General features: G+C 53.2%; 1 protein-coding gene across 5 annotated transcripts in view; it reads left to right on the top strand.

The window, feature by feature from the left end:
* PTPRE (protein tyrosine phosphatase receptor type E) overlaps positions 1-16,657 on the top strand; it is a 172,575-nt gene that overhangs the window by 124,601 nt on the left and 31,317 nt on the right. For 3 of the 5 annotated variants that reach the window (XM_057530414.1, XM_057530412.1, XM_057530413.1), the window contains 4 exons: positions 3,014-3,132; positions 10,819-10,909; positions 11,163-11,236; positions 13,231-13,367. In XM_057530414.1, coding sequence (XP_057386397.1) covers positions 3,021-3,132; positions 10,819-10,909; positions 11,163-11,236; positions 13,231-13,367 — 414 coding nt within the window. In that variant the 5' untranslated portion in view covers positions 3,014-3,020. Of the gene's footprint in view, positions 1-3,013; positions 3,133-10,818; positions 10,910-11,045; positions 11,091-11,162; positions 11,237-13,230; positions 13,368-16,657 lie in introns of those variants that run through there. The other 2 variants (XM_007173303.2, XM_057530415.1) reach the window with 2 other exon arrangements.

Genomic DNA, 16,657 nt, shown 5'->3' with positions numbered 1-16,657 from the left:
TAAGCTGGTCTTGTCTGGCCTCCCTTTAGATCGTTGAACATTTGGAAAGGAGGGCTTTTAAATTAATGCACGGGAGAGAAAAATGTTCCACCTAGGAATTCTGCCTCTCTGGGTTGTATTAAACCAATTAATACTTTCTAATCAATTACACTACAATTTACTCAAATATATTTTTTTAGTGATCTCATTTCATTTTCTCATTTTTATTGAAGTATAGTTAATTTACAATATTGTGTTAGTTTCAAGTGTACAGCAAAGTACAGCAAAGTGATTAAGTTATATATATATATTCTTATATATATGAGATTCAGTTTTATGTATAGTATATTTATATATTTTACATACACTTTTTTCAGATCCTTTTCCATTATAGGATATTACAAGATATTGGGTAGAGTTCCCTGTGCTATACAGTAGGTCCTTGTTGTTTACCTATTTTACATATAGTGGTATGTATCTGCTAATCCCAAATTCCTAATTTATCCCTCCCCACCTCCACTATCCCCTTTGGTAACCATGAGTTTGTTTTTTTATGTCTGTGAGTCTGTTTCTCTTTTGTAATAAGTTCATTTGTATCATTTTGTTAGATTCTACATATAAGTGATATCATGTGATATCTGTCTTTCTCTGTCTGGCTTACTTAATATGATAATCTCTAGAGCCATCCATGTTTCTGCAAATGGCATTATTTCCTTCTAAAAAGGAATAATATTCCATTGTATATATGTACTACATCTTTTTTTTTAATTTTTTTAAATTTTATTTATTTATTTATTTATTCATTTATGGCTGTGTTGGGTCTTCATTTCTGTGCGAGGGCTTTCTCTAGTTGCGGCAAGTGGGGGCCACTCTTCATCGCGGTGCGCAGGCCACTCACTATCGCGGCCTCTCTTGTTGCGGAGCACAGGCTCCAGATGCGCAGGCTCAGCAATTGTGGCTCACGGGCCTAGTCGCTCCATGGCATGTGGGATCTTCCCAGACCAGGGCTCGAACCCGTGTCCCCTGCATTGGCAGGCAGACTCTCAACCACTGCGCCACCAGGGAAGCCCTGTACTACATCTTCTTTATCCGTATATTAAGAGTATCATAACGGTGCTTAATAACAATTTTTGAATGCAGGGTATGCAGAGTGCCTGTCAGGGGTTGAGGGCTTTTGTCTCCAGTGGCCCAGGATTGGAATAGTGACTCCTGCATTTCCTCTGGACTGGATATGGACCAGTTCCCCCGTGGGGCCTCAGTTTCTCAGCCCTGGAGGGATTTCTGTGAGGGTGATACCCATAGAAAGGGTCTAGCACACAGTAGGTGCTCACAGAACAAGAGCTATTTTGCATGTATGGCTCACTTTGTAAATCTAAAATATATTTTGGAAACAAAAAAGAAGAAACTGAAAGTGTTGATCGTGACTGTGGTCGTTGTTCTGGGATAATTGTCATAATGTGCTCAGAATGGTTTCATTTTAATAGTGGTGATTGCTGGAAAATGATTGGGTTTTTTTGCGTTCATTCAGAGCCTTCTCTAATTACAAGTGTTTCTTGGCTTTGGTCCGTTCGTATTCCCGAGGGAGGCTTCTTGCAGGAAAGTGCCATCTGTAGGGCTGGGCGCCCAGGCTGACTGTGGACAGGGCTTGTGGATGGAAACGGAGGAGGGCGTCCGGGAGGGAGGGCACGCCTGCCTCATCAGCACCAGATCCCACCCGGCAGGTGCCGCTGCCCACCTTCAGTTGCAGGGAGCCCTCGGGGGGGGGGGGGTTTCTATACCACCGAGAGGTCACTGTCATGATTCCCAAGGGTTTATGGTGTCTTGCCAAAACGGAGCGCTGAGTAGGGGGTCCCAGGTGACCGCCTGCAGGTCTCCTGGGCGAAAGAGCCTTTTTCTGTGTCTAGCCGCGTTGCAGTCTGGGTTTGCCCAGCACGTCTGCCCATCCACCCAATAAATACTTCCCCCCATCCCCGAGGTGCCCAAGGCTCTGTCAGAGATGAGCTGACCATGGCCCCTCCTCCAGGAGGGGGCTTCCCTCTGCTTCCCCTGAGAGCTCAGACCGGAGCAGAGTCCAGATGCAAGGCCATCAGCCCGGAGTCGTGAAGGTTAAACGAGGTGATCCAGCAAAGCTGCCGGCAAAGTGCTTGGCTCAGAGGAGCAGTGACATGACGCCAGCTCTTCATCCCCAAGTCACTGTTCGCACCTCACGAGGCAGGGGACTGAGCTGAGCTTCACGACAGTTAATCAGGCTCCGGAGTGCGGGACAGGTGGACGGCCGGGGGCTGGAGATTTTGGGGGACCTTTTCCTGTAGCTCAGGTAGGAGGTACTCAAGGCTGGCACCCGGAATAAGGGCCGGGGTGTAGTTGTGGTTATGGCCGAGGGACAGCAAAGGGGGACTCTGTGCAGGTGGCTGGACCCCCCTTCCAGCCCCCCAGCCCTGTGACCACAGGCTACATGACCAAGGGCGCTGATGCATCTCTGGGCTGCTGTGATGCAACACAGAAATATTCCACTGTGTCACCACGGGCACAGCGAAATGTTCCTACACGTTCAACAAGTTACCGTCGTTGGCAATCCTCAAGTCATGGTGACCGGGCCTCTTGGAGGGTCTGTGAAGCTGCCTCTCAGAATCCCAGACCGCATGATGTTTTAAGAGTTTATTCTCCCCTGGCACCTCCAAGTCCTTGGCCTCCTCTCTCCCTCCCGAAACAGACAAACAAAAAAGGAAAGTAACCTGAACAGCAGGAGCTTTTATAACCTGAGGGTAGTTATGGAGTAACTAACCTGGCTTGTTCTAAGGTGAGGCTACTTCCCAAGTGCAGGTAGAAATCGTGCCAGTACAAAGACGTCTCCCCCTACTGCAGACTGACAAAGCCACACTCCCAAAAGGTCCCCACTGTCACCCCGATCCCCGGCCCACTGTTCTTCTTCCCGAGTCCTCTGTGTCTTCCCTGAGTTTCCCACCTCGGTGGAGGCTGGCCATCCCCAGGTGGGTGGTGGGCGAGTCCTCTGAGCCGGTCCTGCCTCTTCCAGGGTCGCCATGGAGCCCTTCTGTCCGCTCCTGCTGGCCAGTGTTAGCCTGCCCCTCGCCAAGGCTTTCAAGGGCAACGAGACCACCACCGCGCAGAGCAACTGGACCTCCACGACCGCAGGTAAGGGCCCCCCGCCTCTCCCTCCCTGCCCTCCCGCCCGCACTGCCCACTGCCGCTCCTCCTGATAACCTTGCGGGGTGATGGGCAGGTAAGTGGGAAGCGTGCTTCTGACATTGCACGCCTGTAGAGCAGGCTGGCTAGGAGAGCAGTTGCTCTGTATTTGACTGAAGCAAGGCTGAGCACTCAGGAGGCAGCGGACATAACCTCCCACCCCTGCCCTGGGCTGAGAGTCGGTGTCAGCTTGGTGGGGCGGAGGGCAGGATGGCCCCCCGTAGTGCTGAACCCAACTCAAACCAGCCCTGAACAAACATGGATGAGTCAGTAGGGGATATTTAAACGCTGGTGTGATAGTTGATGACATTCATTAAGAAATTAATATTTCCGGGCGAGATATTGGTATAGTAGTTAGGTTTATTTTAAGAAATGAGTCCGTACCTTTTAGAGACGCACACTTGAATATTGACAGCTGAAGCGCCAAGATGTCTAGGAGTGACTTGGAAAAGAATGAGTAGCGGGGCAGGCCACAGACGCACACAGTTGATCCGAGAATGTCAGGAGGCAGATACATGGGGGTTCGTTACTCTAGTCTCTCACTGTGTTTATACTTTGAAAGTTAAAAAGGAGAAAAGGAAAAAAGAATGCCTGATACATGAGGCAATACGGGTGGATCTCAGAAACATGCAAGGTGGCCAGACAGGGAAGAGCACATGTTGTATTTTCCATGTACGTGAAATGCCCGGGATAGGCAGACCCCTGGGGGCAGATCCCTGGGGGCAGATCCCTGGGGCAGATCCCTGGGGGCAGATCCCTGGGGCTGGGCGCAGGACGGGGAGTGACTACAGATGGGCAGGAGGGATCTTAGTGGGTTGATGGAGAAGTGGTGGTGATGGATTGTGGTGATGGCTGCACAACTCTGTGAATTTACTGAAAGGCATTGAATTGTATGCTTAAAATGGGTGTGTGTTTTTTTTTAAATTAATTAATTAATTAATTTATTTATTTTTGACTGTGTTGGGTCTTCGTTTCTGTGCGAGGGCTTTCTCCAGTTGCGGCGAGCGGGGGCCACTCTTCATCGCGGTGCGCGGGCCTCTCACTGTCACAACCTCTCCCGTGGCGGAGCACAGGCTCCAGACGCACAGGCTCAGTAGTTGTGGCTCACGGGCCCAGTTGCTCCGCGGCATGTGGGATCTTCCCAGACCAGAGCTCGAACCCACATACCCTGCATTGGCAGGCAGATTCTCAACCACTGCGCCACCAGGGAAGCCCCCAATGTGTGTGTTTTATAGCTTGGAAATTTTACCTCAATAAAACAATGTAAATGCAAAAGTGCAAAGTTAAAAGAAGAGGAGGAGAGGGAGGGAAGAGAAACAAGAGTAAATGCCCCCGAGTTGCACGCCTGGGTTCACATCTAGCTCTGCAGCTTAGTGGCTGAGTGACCTTGAGTAAGTCGCTGACCCTCTCTGTGCCTCAGTATCCCCGATTGTAGATGGCGGTGATAATAGTACCCACTTCTTAGCAGTGCTGTGAGGATTAAGAGAGATAACCACGCTGGGGTGTAGAGGACTCCTCAATGTTGGCCGTTTTTAGCGGGAGACTATGTCGTAGGTCATCCGGCCAGACTCTTAACCGAGAGTTGGCTGTTCAGTGTCTTTTGGTATCTCCTTCTTGGACATGTGCCTGATACAGAGGGAGGCCCAGCTGGGTGGGCTCCAGGTCCCCAAGGAGTTGATATGGATTTCCTGGGCACCCCCGTGCCTCCCTGGTAGACTTGTAGGCCTGTCTGTGTCTGCCAGCTCCATCCTACGGCAGAATCAGCAGGAGCCTGTAACCAGCAGGGGCTGGGCCTCCGCTCTGCGCCCAGGCCTGTTGCCGGTCCCCACCCCCATCCCCATCCCCTCCTTCCCCCAAGGCTCCCAGGCATAAAACTCAAGGAATTCTCTGATAGGGTATCACTTGGTGTATCGGTCAGGGTTCTTCAGAGAAACAGAATCAATAAGGTATATAATTATATCTATATCTATTATGAGGAATTGGCTCACATGATTGCAGAGGCTGGTAAGTCCAAAATCTGCAGAGCCAGTGTGCCAGTCTTCGTCTGGAAACTGCCAGTCTTCGGTTTCTGTCTGAAGACTGTCAGGCTGCTGTAGAAACAGGAGGAGTGATGCCCTGCTTGGAAGGCCGTCAGGCAGGAAGAATTCCCTCTTACTCACGGGAGGCTCCGGCTTTTTGTTCTGTTCAGACCTTCAACTGATTGCATGTGGCCCAACCCACAGTGCAGAGGGCAATCTGCTTTTCTCAGAATACCCACTCAAGTGCTGGCTCTCATCCAAATGGCCTCGCTATAGGCATACCCAGGTTATTCAGATATATTGACCAAATATCTGGGCACTTTGTGGCCAGTCAAGTTGACACATGAGATTAAGCCTCACAACTAACTCATCACAAACCTGCAGGAAAACAAAAATTATCAACTTCCCTCCAGGAAAAAGTTGGCCAAGGTGATTAGAGTTGACACCATTCAGCCTGGGGTCAAGAGTTCAGTCCCCATCCAGCCTGAGGGCTTTACATGATTTCCTAACCCTGGACAAACATCCTACTAAAGCCCCTAAGAGCAGGGAAAAGTGAGACTCCCTGCTGACCTAAGCCCCCAGCTAGGAGAGCCCTTCTAGTCTCCCGACCATCTTTTGCCCTGAGCAGCACCCTCTTCACATTGAAACCCCAGAGAAATTCAAAACCACGGAAGAGAAAGACCAGAAGCCCCAGCAAATAGAAACCGCGCTCATCATGCTGCCTCGTTTCAAGCCGGCCCTCTGGGAGCCAGGTCATTGGTGGAGCACTGCAGCCTGGGATGCTCAGGACAGTGCTTCCCTGGGGTGGGCGGCGAGGAGCTGGCCTCTGCTGGCCCAGTGCCCAACACCTGCGGGAACATTTAACAAAACATCCAACCAGGCAGAGTATCCTCTGCCCAAAAAGTAGGGAAGAAACGCTGCAGCTGTGTGAATGCACCTGCAGATGGCGCTGTGGTCACCGTCAGGGTGACGGGCTCCCCACTCCTGGGTTCACTTAAAAATAAAATGCTTGGCTGATAATTGGCTGTGGCTGTCAGGTGTCCTTACAGGAAGCGGGACGGTTGTGTGACCTGGTGCCCACCAGAACGAATGTGAAAGTCACCTGCTGCAGCCTCTGCAGGCTTGGCAGTGGCTGCTGGTCACTTCCAAGAGGGAAATCATCTGGCTCAGGGCCCCTGTTATGTGAGTAGATGGGCTCCTGTGGCCTAGAATTCCGGAGGACACCTGACCGACCGTGTGAGGTGCCCCTTGAAACTTCATCTGTTCCCACAAAGAAGGATGAAGCATCATTTGGGATGATCACAGCGCTTTGCCAGTGTGTTCCAAAATAACCGGAAATCATTTCATTTGCTCACCGAACAAAATGTATTAAATAATCATCAGGAGACATTATTTTACACAAGTAGTTGAAGGCAACTATCTATAAATTGTATAGCAAAATGTTATCGTCCAGATTATATGAAGGATTCCTAAACATTAACAAGAAACAAAAAAAGACAGTAGGAAAATGGTAAAAAATTTGACCAGGCAAAATATGAATGTCTAATCAAGTATGTTTGTGAATCATGAAAAGACGCCTAACCGTCTAGAAATTAGGGAAGTGCAAATTTAAATGGTATTATTTTACTTATCAGATTGACAGAAATTAAAAGAATTACTAATATCTGGGAGAAATAGGCTCCGTCGTACGCTCTAGGTGAGTGTAGAAGGTGGAAACATTGGAGGTTGGCAATTTGCAGTTTCGATTACAGTTTAACGTGTGTGGACAGAATACAAAGGGTCACACTTCCAGGAGCTCGCCTACAGAAACCCTTGTGAGATACACAGAGATGTCGACATGAGCTGCAGAATTGTAGGTAATAGTCAAAAAGTTGGAAACAACCTAAGTGTCCATCCAAATCTTGGTTTATCCAAAAAGTGGAAATTCAAGGGGCAGTTAAACAAAATGCAGAGGCTCCTGTGTGCTGACACTGAAACTCTCCAAGACAGACCACCCAACGAGAAAGGCAAGTTGCAAAGCTGCCAGATACCGTATTTCATCTGTTTTTTTTTTTTTCCCACATTTCACATCACTGTATCCTGAAGTGTGCCTTAATATCTTTTTTCCTTTCTTAGTGGTTCATAAAGTAATAGCACATCTTACGATCCGTGGAGTCTTAGATGTGATGAGAGAGTAGTTAGGACTCCAGTTATCAGAGAACCTGTAGGCTTATGAATGTAAACGTGTAGGGAAAATGTCAGGGCAGATACACCCCACGAGTTTAACAGCGTGTAACTCTGGGAACAAGAAGGGATGGCTCTTGCCCGTGACTGTTTTGTGTTTGGTCTGAACATTTTGCAGCAGGCCTGGATCCCTGTGTTGCTCCTATAGACCAGAACCCAGCAAAACACACAACGTACAGGGTGGGAGCAGGCTTGTAAAGCGCCCTCTGCTGGTAAACAGCAGGTCCTGCAGGGACCTTGCCCACACCCCCACCCCACCCCCCAACCAGAACACAGCTGCTCTGCCACCTTCTTCCCCTCCCTCCTCTTCTCTCCCACCCCTGCCCCAACGCTTCCCTCCCCCAGGGACCCCCAAGGCAGAGCAGGTCTGCACTGGAGGAACATCATCCAGTGCCCCCCTTACTACAAGAGGGGACCCCAGAAGGGGGGTCCCTTCATCAAGGCCTTACACAGAACTCTTTAGGGCTGAGGGGGGAACCAAGGGGCCTCCCCACCCACTGCTGCCCACCCTCACCTCACAGGGCCATCCAGCACAGCGGGCAATCCGCACAAGTTTAAGTGTGCAGGTGCGTGACTGAGGTCAGAACTCACACGGCAGCCCCCGACTTTCAAATTCCAGGACCAGATTCCACGTAAGCCGACACACACGTGTGCACACTTCTCAGGCGTGCATGGGCATAAATTTGCACAAACATCCAAACGCACCTGACTTGGAGCATTGGCTGCATAGAACTGGAGGAGATTTGGGGAGAACGCTGCTCCGAGTGGACCACCAGGGTACTCACCTCCAGGAGGGCCCCCCTTTGCTCCCCAACCCTGACCCTCAGCCCCACCCAGTCTGAGTCACATCTACGTGAAATGAAAACAGAAAGAGACTTGAATTTCCTCTTAGTCATCACCCTGACTTCCCTTCGGGAGCCCATTGGTGCCCGGGAACGCAGCCCAGCCTGCAGAGGGTTTTTCTGACCCACATTGGTTTTCAAAATTGTATTTGGGTTGAATTGCTTACCAATATTTAAAAATCAGATCATTTTTACGTAAAAATATAGATTTCTTCCTTCGGTAAATTGGAAGAACTGAGCACGCCACGTGCACCTCTCCTTGGCCCCCGTGGGCTGGGGCTAAGACGCGGCCAGCCCCGCAGACAGGGCATGGACACCCCGCCAGTTCCCTGAGCCCCACGGGGCCTGCTGGTCCTTGGCTGTTCCCGCCTGACCTCTGTCTTCCAGAACAGAGGCAGCTGCTGACAACTGACAGAGACCCTGAGCAGGGGAACACATTTGTCCCTGTGGCCCATCGCTTCTGTCCGGGCGCACGGCCCCTTTCTGGGGGCCTTGGGTCATTCAGCCCCGCTCCTTGAGGGCGTGCCGTGGAATTGCCCACGTCTGTAACTGCAGCCTTGACTCCGGGCAGCATGAGCGCGGAGGCTGGACCCTGGAGCCCCTGACGGCCCCAGGGGTGGGCTGTCTGTGATCCCGGTGCCCACCTGAAGCTCCCGGCAGGCCTGCACGCTCAGCTAGGCCCATCCCGCCCTCGGGCCTACGAGCTGGCCCGTCAGTCACTGCCAGGGTTAAGCTGAGCAAATGCAGAAGCGGGGAGTTCAACACGAGGGACGCCCCGGGAGAGCAGAAGGGCACCTGCCGGGCTCTGCGGCTGCATCCGGACGGGCAGGGATGGAGCTGAGGGGCGGTTATGAAGCGGACAGGCCCTCTCTGGGGCCGGGCCTAGCTCTGCCCCTTGGTAGCAGGCGTCTCCCCCATCAGTCTGGGCTTGAGCTGCTCCGAGGCCCTGGCGGGGTTCGGGGGTGCTCCAAGGCGCTGCAGGCAGGGAGGCCACAGGCAGGTCAGCCCCCAGGGTCGGGGAGGAGCGTCTGGCGCGGGAGGGGCTCCCGGGGAGGGACTAAGCAGCGCGCTCAGCCTGGCACCCCCGCCTCCCGGTGCAACCCCAGTGGTCTGTGGGCATCGCTAGCTCAGATGGGAGGGGCCTTGGGGCAGCCTGGAACGAGGGCGTCTCGTGGGCCGGCCAGGTTTACGGCGGCTGAGGTCACCTCGTCACCACTGTCCTCAGCGTGTAATACTTCTGCGTCTAGCATCGCTCAGGTCGGGAAGTCCTTCGTTTATTAGGAGCATAAGCACGGACCACCCACAGCGTGCCGGCGTCAGCGCAGGGCCCAGGCGGGGAGCTCCCGGCCCAGGGGTGAGAGGCCCGTCACACCTTTGGGATACGTGGGGAGGGGAGCAAGACGGGGGGCTGCGGGGCTGTGGAGCCCCCGCTGGGCTCAGGGGCCCCGCTGGTGCTTCTGTGACTCAAAGTGATGACGGTCCAGTCGTGACTTCCACTGAAACAGGGGTGAAGGCGGGCCCCCCTGGGCCTGTTCACCCCAGGAGAATAGGGCCTGTGCTAAAGGCACACAGAGCCCCTCTGGGATCCACTGGCGGGGAGCTGAGTGGGCTTTGGGGACGAGGGGCCTTTGAGGTCCTCCTTGGCGAGCGAGGACACTTTGGTGAGGAGGGGGCAGCAGGGCGGTCTGAGGAGACAGGAGCTGAGTCAGAGCACTGGGGGACGGGTGGGGTCTGAGGGTGGCGGCCCGGCCACCAGAGCCCCCTGGAATTCGGGCTTGCGGGCCAGGCCCTCGGCAGCCACAGGGTGGCCACGTTGGGTCCAGGGATGTGGGCCCTTCTGGTCCAGGAAAGACAGATGAAAGGGGAGCGGGGCTGGTGCCTGGGCACCAGCTTTCCTGTGGGCGGGTGAGGTCGGGAGTCACGGCTCTGGGAGGCCGGGTCACCACGCGACCCCGGGCCACTGTCCTGGGACAGAGCAGCAGGGCATCTGCACTCCCACCCTCCTCCACCTCCCGTTAGGGGCAGGGACAGGTGCCCCGGGACCTGGGGAAACAGGTCACACGGGGGTCTGGGCCTTCACTGCCCAGCAGCAGGGGGCCTTGGACACATCAGGTCACCAGACCCTCAGCTCAGGTTCTTCCTGGTGTCAACGCTGCTCATCTAAGTAGAGGGGCCTTTGTGGACCCAATGGACCAGGATGGTGGACTGAGTTGCAAACTGTAAAGTGGGGTTCTGGTATCCAGGAAGAAGGGCAGATGAAGGAGGGAGTTTGCAAACCGTAAAGTGGGGTTCTGGTGTCCAGGAAGAAGGGCAGATGAAGGAGGGAGTTTGCAAACCGTAAAGTGGGGTTCTGGTGTCCCAGAAGAAGGACCGCTGGGATGGGGGGGGGGACGAATTGGTGACCTGTAAAGCGGGGTCTGGCATCAGGGAAGAGGGGCTGGTGGGAGGGCCCTTTGCCAGCCGTGAGGTCTGGTGTTGGGAACCTTTCCGTGCCCAGCCCCCGCGCTCCCTTGTGCCTCGAGTCCCGACGGGGACCTGCTTCTGTCCCCCAGGCCCTCCGGCCCCTGGCGCGCCGCAGCCCCTGCTGGCCTGGTTGCTGCTGCCCGTGCTGCTCTGCCTGCTCCTCGCCGCCTACGTCTTCAGGTAGGAGCGTCGGGCGCTGACTCGCCCAGACCTGCTGGGGAGGAAGTGATGCGCGAGGCCGCGGCTGCAGATGAGCCGGCGGGGCTGGCCCGGCGGCAGAGGGCAGAGCGGGGGCAGGGCCAAGGGGCCAGGGCAGTGGCCCAGCCATGAGCGGCGGGGACAGCTTCTCCCGGCTCACCTGGTGGGTATCCCCAGGGCTCTGGGCTCTCGGCAAGCTCCCTGTGCTGACACCTAACGCGTCTGTGTCTCTCAGGTTCAGGAGGCAGAGGAAGGCAGTGGTCAGCTCCAATGACAAGAAGATGCCAAACGGAATCCTAGAAGAGCAAGGTAGGGGGCCGGGCCGGGCCGGGCCTGGGGGGGGTGGGCCGTGCCTTCCTAACACCTTAACACTTAAATGATGAACTCCTACGGCTTTGCAACGTTCATCTGGCTTTACCTGGTATCATGCCATCCTTTATAACCGGAGTTTCCCCGTTTCAGAGCTTGTGTCATTTTCTCTCCGGTGTGAAACAGACGTTTGAGGCATTTCAGTTTGTGGCTTTGGGGGAGACACTGTTCATATCCTGTCGTTTTTCCAGGATTTCAACATATAACATTTATCAGTAAGTCTTAGATCGTCCTAAGATGAGACAGGTGGGCTCATAATTTACAGTTCTCGAAAGGGCCCCCGTGGAATCCACAGTTTTCCGATCAGCTACAAGAAGGGGGTTGATGTACCAACGTGCTTATTAGCAGGGAGGCTCAGAGTAGCTCAGGGGGAATTTCCTACCTTTCTTTGAGGTTCCAAATTCAGCTACTGACTTGTAAATTCTGCTTACAAAGGCACATTCGTTTTCTTCCCATGCGTTGAGATGTCCAAGAAAGGTATGTGAGGCAGAGGCTTTTAAAAATATGGTTCACACCAGTGACTACAACTTCCTCAGTCAGCTTGCTGCCTGATTGTCCTGTGGTTTGGGGGAGCAGAGATGCCGTCAGACTTCAGATGACTTACAAAACCGACCCAGCACACGACAAAGAATATCAGCAGCAAAGGACCCCAGCCAGACCCGGGAGGGCAGTTTTGCCGTGCTGGGGGACCCGTGACCCTGGTACCATGATGACACGTGGCCTCCAGGCGCCACCTTCCTGTCCCCTTCTCCCTGCCCTGCATGTCCCAACAGCCCGGATGGGAGGAAGAGGTTGGGACTGGTTAGGCGGCTTGCTCATCCTAGAGTGTCTGTCTCAGGCGGAATGAGCCCTGGAGGGAGTTCTTGGCTGGCCTTCAGAACAGCTCTGCAGGTGGGGACAGGCCCTTCGGCAAGTGACAGCAAAGTAGTGTTGACCTTGTCGAGAACAGCAGCTCATTCCCTAGGAAGAGAAGCACATGCCAGGATGTTGCTTGCTGTCTCACTCTGAATTTGTGAAAGCAGTTTGTCCGGGGGACACCCTTGAAGTCTGGCCCTTCTCCTTTTCAGTGCCGCCAGCCCCTCCCCCCCCCGAAAAAAAAAACAAAAACCAGCAGTGGTTTCTCTTATTTCTCTTGGAGCTTATGGGGCTTGAGTAACCAGGACTAGTTGTTACAAAGAAGACAAGGCTGCGGGAGACTCGTACCGGAACTGATTCCCAGCCTGTTACCAATTTGCGCCCAGAAACCTATTGTTATTCTGCTGCATTTCAAACCTGGACAGTTGAGCTGGAGTGTGAAGCCACCTGAATCCCTTCAGGATCCCTTCAGGAAGGAGCAGGGCCTGGAGGGAAGGAGGGGTGGCTGGGTGGGTGAGTGAGCTGGGAAGAGGAGGCATCTCTGGGTGGTAAGAGCAGGGGACACCAGCCAGAGGGGCGTCCGTATGTCACTATGAGTGATCAGGGTGTGTTAAAAGAGACAGACTGGGCTTCCCTGGTGGTGCAGCGGTTGAGAGTCTGCCTGCCAACGCAGGGGACACGGGTTCGAGCCCTGGTCTGGGAAGATCCCACGTGCCGCGGAGCAACAAAGCCCGTGAGCCACAACTACTGAGCCTGCGCGTCTGGAGCCTGTGCTCCGCAACAAGAGAGGCCCCGATAGTGAGGGGCCTGCGCACCGCGATGAAGAGTGGCCCCCGCTCGCCACAACTAGAGAAAGCCCGCGCACAGAAACGAAGACCCAACACAGCCAAAAATAAATAAATAAATTAAAAAAAAAAAAAAAAAAAAGAGACAGACCTTGCATTCAGCTGCTCATGATCTGAGACGACCATCCCCCTCCAGCTGTGTCATTTCCCCAGGATCGGTGTCCGTCTGCCTGGTTAATGTCACCCATCTGGGAATATGGCCTAATAAGCCCTGTATTTCTGTTGATCCCACAGAGCAGCAAAGGGTGATGCTTCTTAGCAGGTCCCCCTCGGGGCCCAAGAAGTACTTTCCCATCCCCGTGGGGCACCTGGAGGAGGAGATCCGGGTCCGGTCGGCGGATGACTGCAAGAGGTTTCGGGAGGAGTTCAATGTGAGTTTGGGGCCCCTCTTTCTTGTCACGTGGAAGGGCGCTGGGACGTGGGATGTCGGGTTTCAGGATAAATTAGCCCAAAGGCTCAGAATGCTTGCATCCATCGAGACACCGTCCCAAAAACGGGGTTCCAGGGAAGCCTGGTTTCTGCCATGATGACCCTCATTCCCATTTATAAGGTGAGACGGTCGAGGAAGAGGTTCAGAACCTCCTTCCAGCTCAGACACCCCGAGTGCCGTGTTCTAAAATCAAGCGTGACGAAGACACCACTATCTCGGTAATGTGCAAGACCAGGGCCTGAGTGGACCACAGGATAACAATTTCACGCTGAGAGCAAAGGAGCCCCCAGGCCATCCTGCAGAACATCAACTAAACAGTCGAGGGGCTGCCTTGAGGGGACACTAGCTCTGCCTGGACAGCCCTTTGATTCTGCCCAAGTCAGTGTGTTCGTCCTGCTACCGCTGTTTTGGATGAACTTAGTGATGGCAACAGCTGAGATGAATTTGACGAACTGGTCCAGCCCGATGGTAGCAAACCGATCCTACTAACTATCGACAAAAATGCAAATGTACATTAATGACACCTCCCCTTGTGTTGCTGATTTTTTAATGTAATGTCCCATGAATTGTGTATCTGCTAGATAGACAGACGGATAGATGATAGATAGATAGATAGATAGATAGATAGATAGATAGACGGATAGATGATAGATAGATAGATAGACGGATAGATGATAGATAGATAGATAGATAGATAGACGGATAGATGATAGATAGACGGATAGATGATAGATAGATAGATGGATAGATGATAGATAGACGGATAGATGATAGATAGATAGACGGATAGATGATAGATAGATAGATAGATAGATAGATAGATAGATAGATAGATAGATAGATGACAGATAGTTACAGATGCTTGGATGCACAGGCAGACAGACAGGCACACCGGGATGTGTTGTCTCGGATTTGGCTGTCCAGTGTTTATCCCTGATCGTGTTTTGAGTTTTCTTGTATGCATCTTCCTCGTGTCGTATATAGCCGTGCACTGGTGTTGAGCTTGAAAGAGGACGGGTTTCCAGCAGGGGGGGCCACCTGGTCCTGGCCCCTGCCTGTGGCAACGCAGCCCCGCCCGGCCCATCAGTTCATCTCCTGGAAGCCACAGCTTCCATCATCTGTGAAGGGGCGGGGGTGGGAGGATGCCTTAATGACCTCACAGGTCAAATATGAGGCTCTGACTTCGTAGACAGCGAAGAGTTGTACCGTTGTGACATCTAAAGACAGCATGACTCCTGCTGCAGACAAGTGACTTTTCATCCAGAAGCAACGCAGGAGGGCACGGCAGGGTGATGGCACATTTAGACCCGTGCTTTTGTTTATTTTTTAACACAAGCCTCACCTGCCTTTCTCTTGCTTCCTTTTAATTGTTTCCAAATGTATCCCCTTTTTTTGGAAATTAGGTCATAGTGAAAGACAGCTCCAAGCAGTATTGTTTTGCAGTCTCTCAGCCTGTCAAGAGACGTTAATTCTCCATTTTCAAAATGACTATCCAAGTTGGCAGCTACAGGACCATTTCCCCCACGTCCATTCTTGTCCTATTTCCTCTTGTACTTGTATTTCTCCACGTGGAGGCTGGTGACCGGCCTTGCCGAGGGAGGGCTGAGTCAGAACTCGCTGGCTGTGCCACCACCTCAAAGGCGAGGGCCCGGGAAGAGGGTCGGGCAGGTAAGGCACTTGTCCCAGGTGCAAAATTGAAGGGGGCACCAAAACACTCTGTCATCTGGATAAATTCTATTTTCATGCAGCTTTTAAAAATAAATCAAAATTAATGCAAGCAATCCATGATGAACAAAACAGCACAACTGTAAATAAAGACAGGGTCACTCTGGTGTTTCCGGTTGCCCCAGGCTCCGACATGGCTTATCCCCACACTGTTGCCGATCCTGACGTTATTTAAAAGTTTGATATTTTGGTTATCATGGATTTTTTTTTTTTTTTTTGCATTTAGATTTGTTTAGATGTTGAATTTGAATGTGATTTTTCTTGATTCCTGGGTTTTGGGGTACTCCTTTCAGTTTTGCAACCAAAGCAAGTGCCTTGCTCTGCTCTCCCCACCCCCGCCACTGAGCAGCCTTCCCAGCTGCCCTCCTGCCCACGGCCTCCACTCAGGGAAGGGCCGGGAGAGAGGGTCGAGGGGTCGAGTCCAGCAGCATAGAGGCTGGTCCTGGCTCCAGGGGACCCAGGGCAGCTGCACGTCCCCCTGTGGACCCCAGTTTGCTCCTCTCTCAAGTGAAGGGCAGGCTCTACTGAGAGCATCGCAGCTGCCATGACCAGCCCGCTCTTGGCTCCACCGGTGGACACGCTTGAGATGGGCCCTCGACGCTCTCCCTCCTCTTTTCTCACCCTCTGTCCTGAGCTCCTCTCCCAGAAACTGTGCAGGGAGACGGATGAGCCTCAAAGTAGTCGAGCCAGATGAGTTGGGACTTGTGTGTGTGGCCAGTGGAAGCTGCCGTGAACTTGGTGAAGTAAAAGAGGGCCTGGCACTGGGATCCGTTCAGTGGGATGATCAAGGCGTGGATGCTGGAGATGGGTGGCCTGGGCGCCTGCCCCAGATTTGCTTCACCAGCCTGGAGGGCTCGGGCGACATGCTTAACGCCTGCCTCAGTGTCCTCGTCTATGAAATGAGGCCCTCCCATCCCCCATGGGAGTGTCTTAACACGTGAAAGAGGTAAGGTGTGTGCCCAGCTCAGCCCGGCGTCTGCACGAGGGGAGTCTGAGCTGCCGTCCTTCTCAGGACGACTTCTGTGAATGTCCGGTCTGCCGTCTCCACCCGCAATGGTAGAACGCTGACCTAGCAAAGTCTGTTCCAGGCCCCCGGTTAAGTCCCTGCAGGTGAGGAAAAGGCCCCCTCCAGACAGCTTCTTCCACGAGCCTCTGTCCCAGCAGGTTATTTTAAGCCCAGTGCCTAAAAATGTCACCTCAAACAAACAAACCAACAAACCCCCTTTAGCCAATTTACGTAACCGGACAATCAATCACAAGGTAGTTACCAGCCAATTGCTCCCTGCACGGCTCACTCGGGGCGCTGCAGGGGTTCCCCAGCTATGGCAGACCGCACCCGCCCCGCCCCAGAGCTCTCTTGTTAGCCCTGTGCCTTTGGAGCAGCTCAGACATGACTGACGGCAGGAGAAAGTGCTGGCCTGCTCTGTGTGGGCGGTCATTCTGTGTGCTTGGACATGGGGTGTAAGTTCGGGGCGCAGAGCACTTCGCCTCCACTGTGAACTTCTG

Source organism: Balaenoptera acutorostrata, chromosome 16 (genome assembly GCF_949987535.1).
Source record: "Balaenoptera acutorostrata chromosome 16, mBalAcu1.1, whole genome shotgun sequence".
Classification (NCBI taxonomy): domain Eukaryota; kingdom Metazoa; phylum Chordata; class Mammalia; order Artiodactyla; family Balaenopteridae; genus Balaenoptera; species Balaenoptera acutorostrata.
This window is presented reverse-complemented; position numbering and strand designations above follow the sequence as displayed.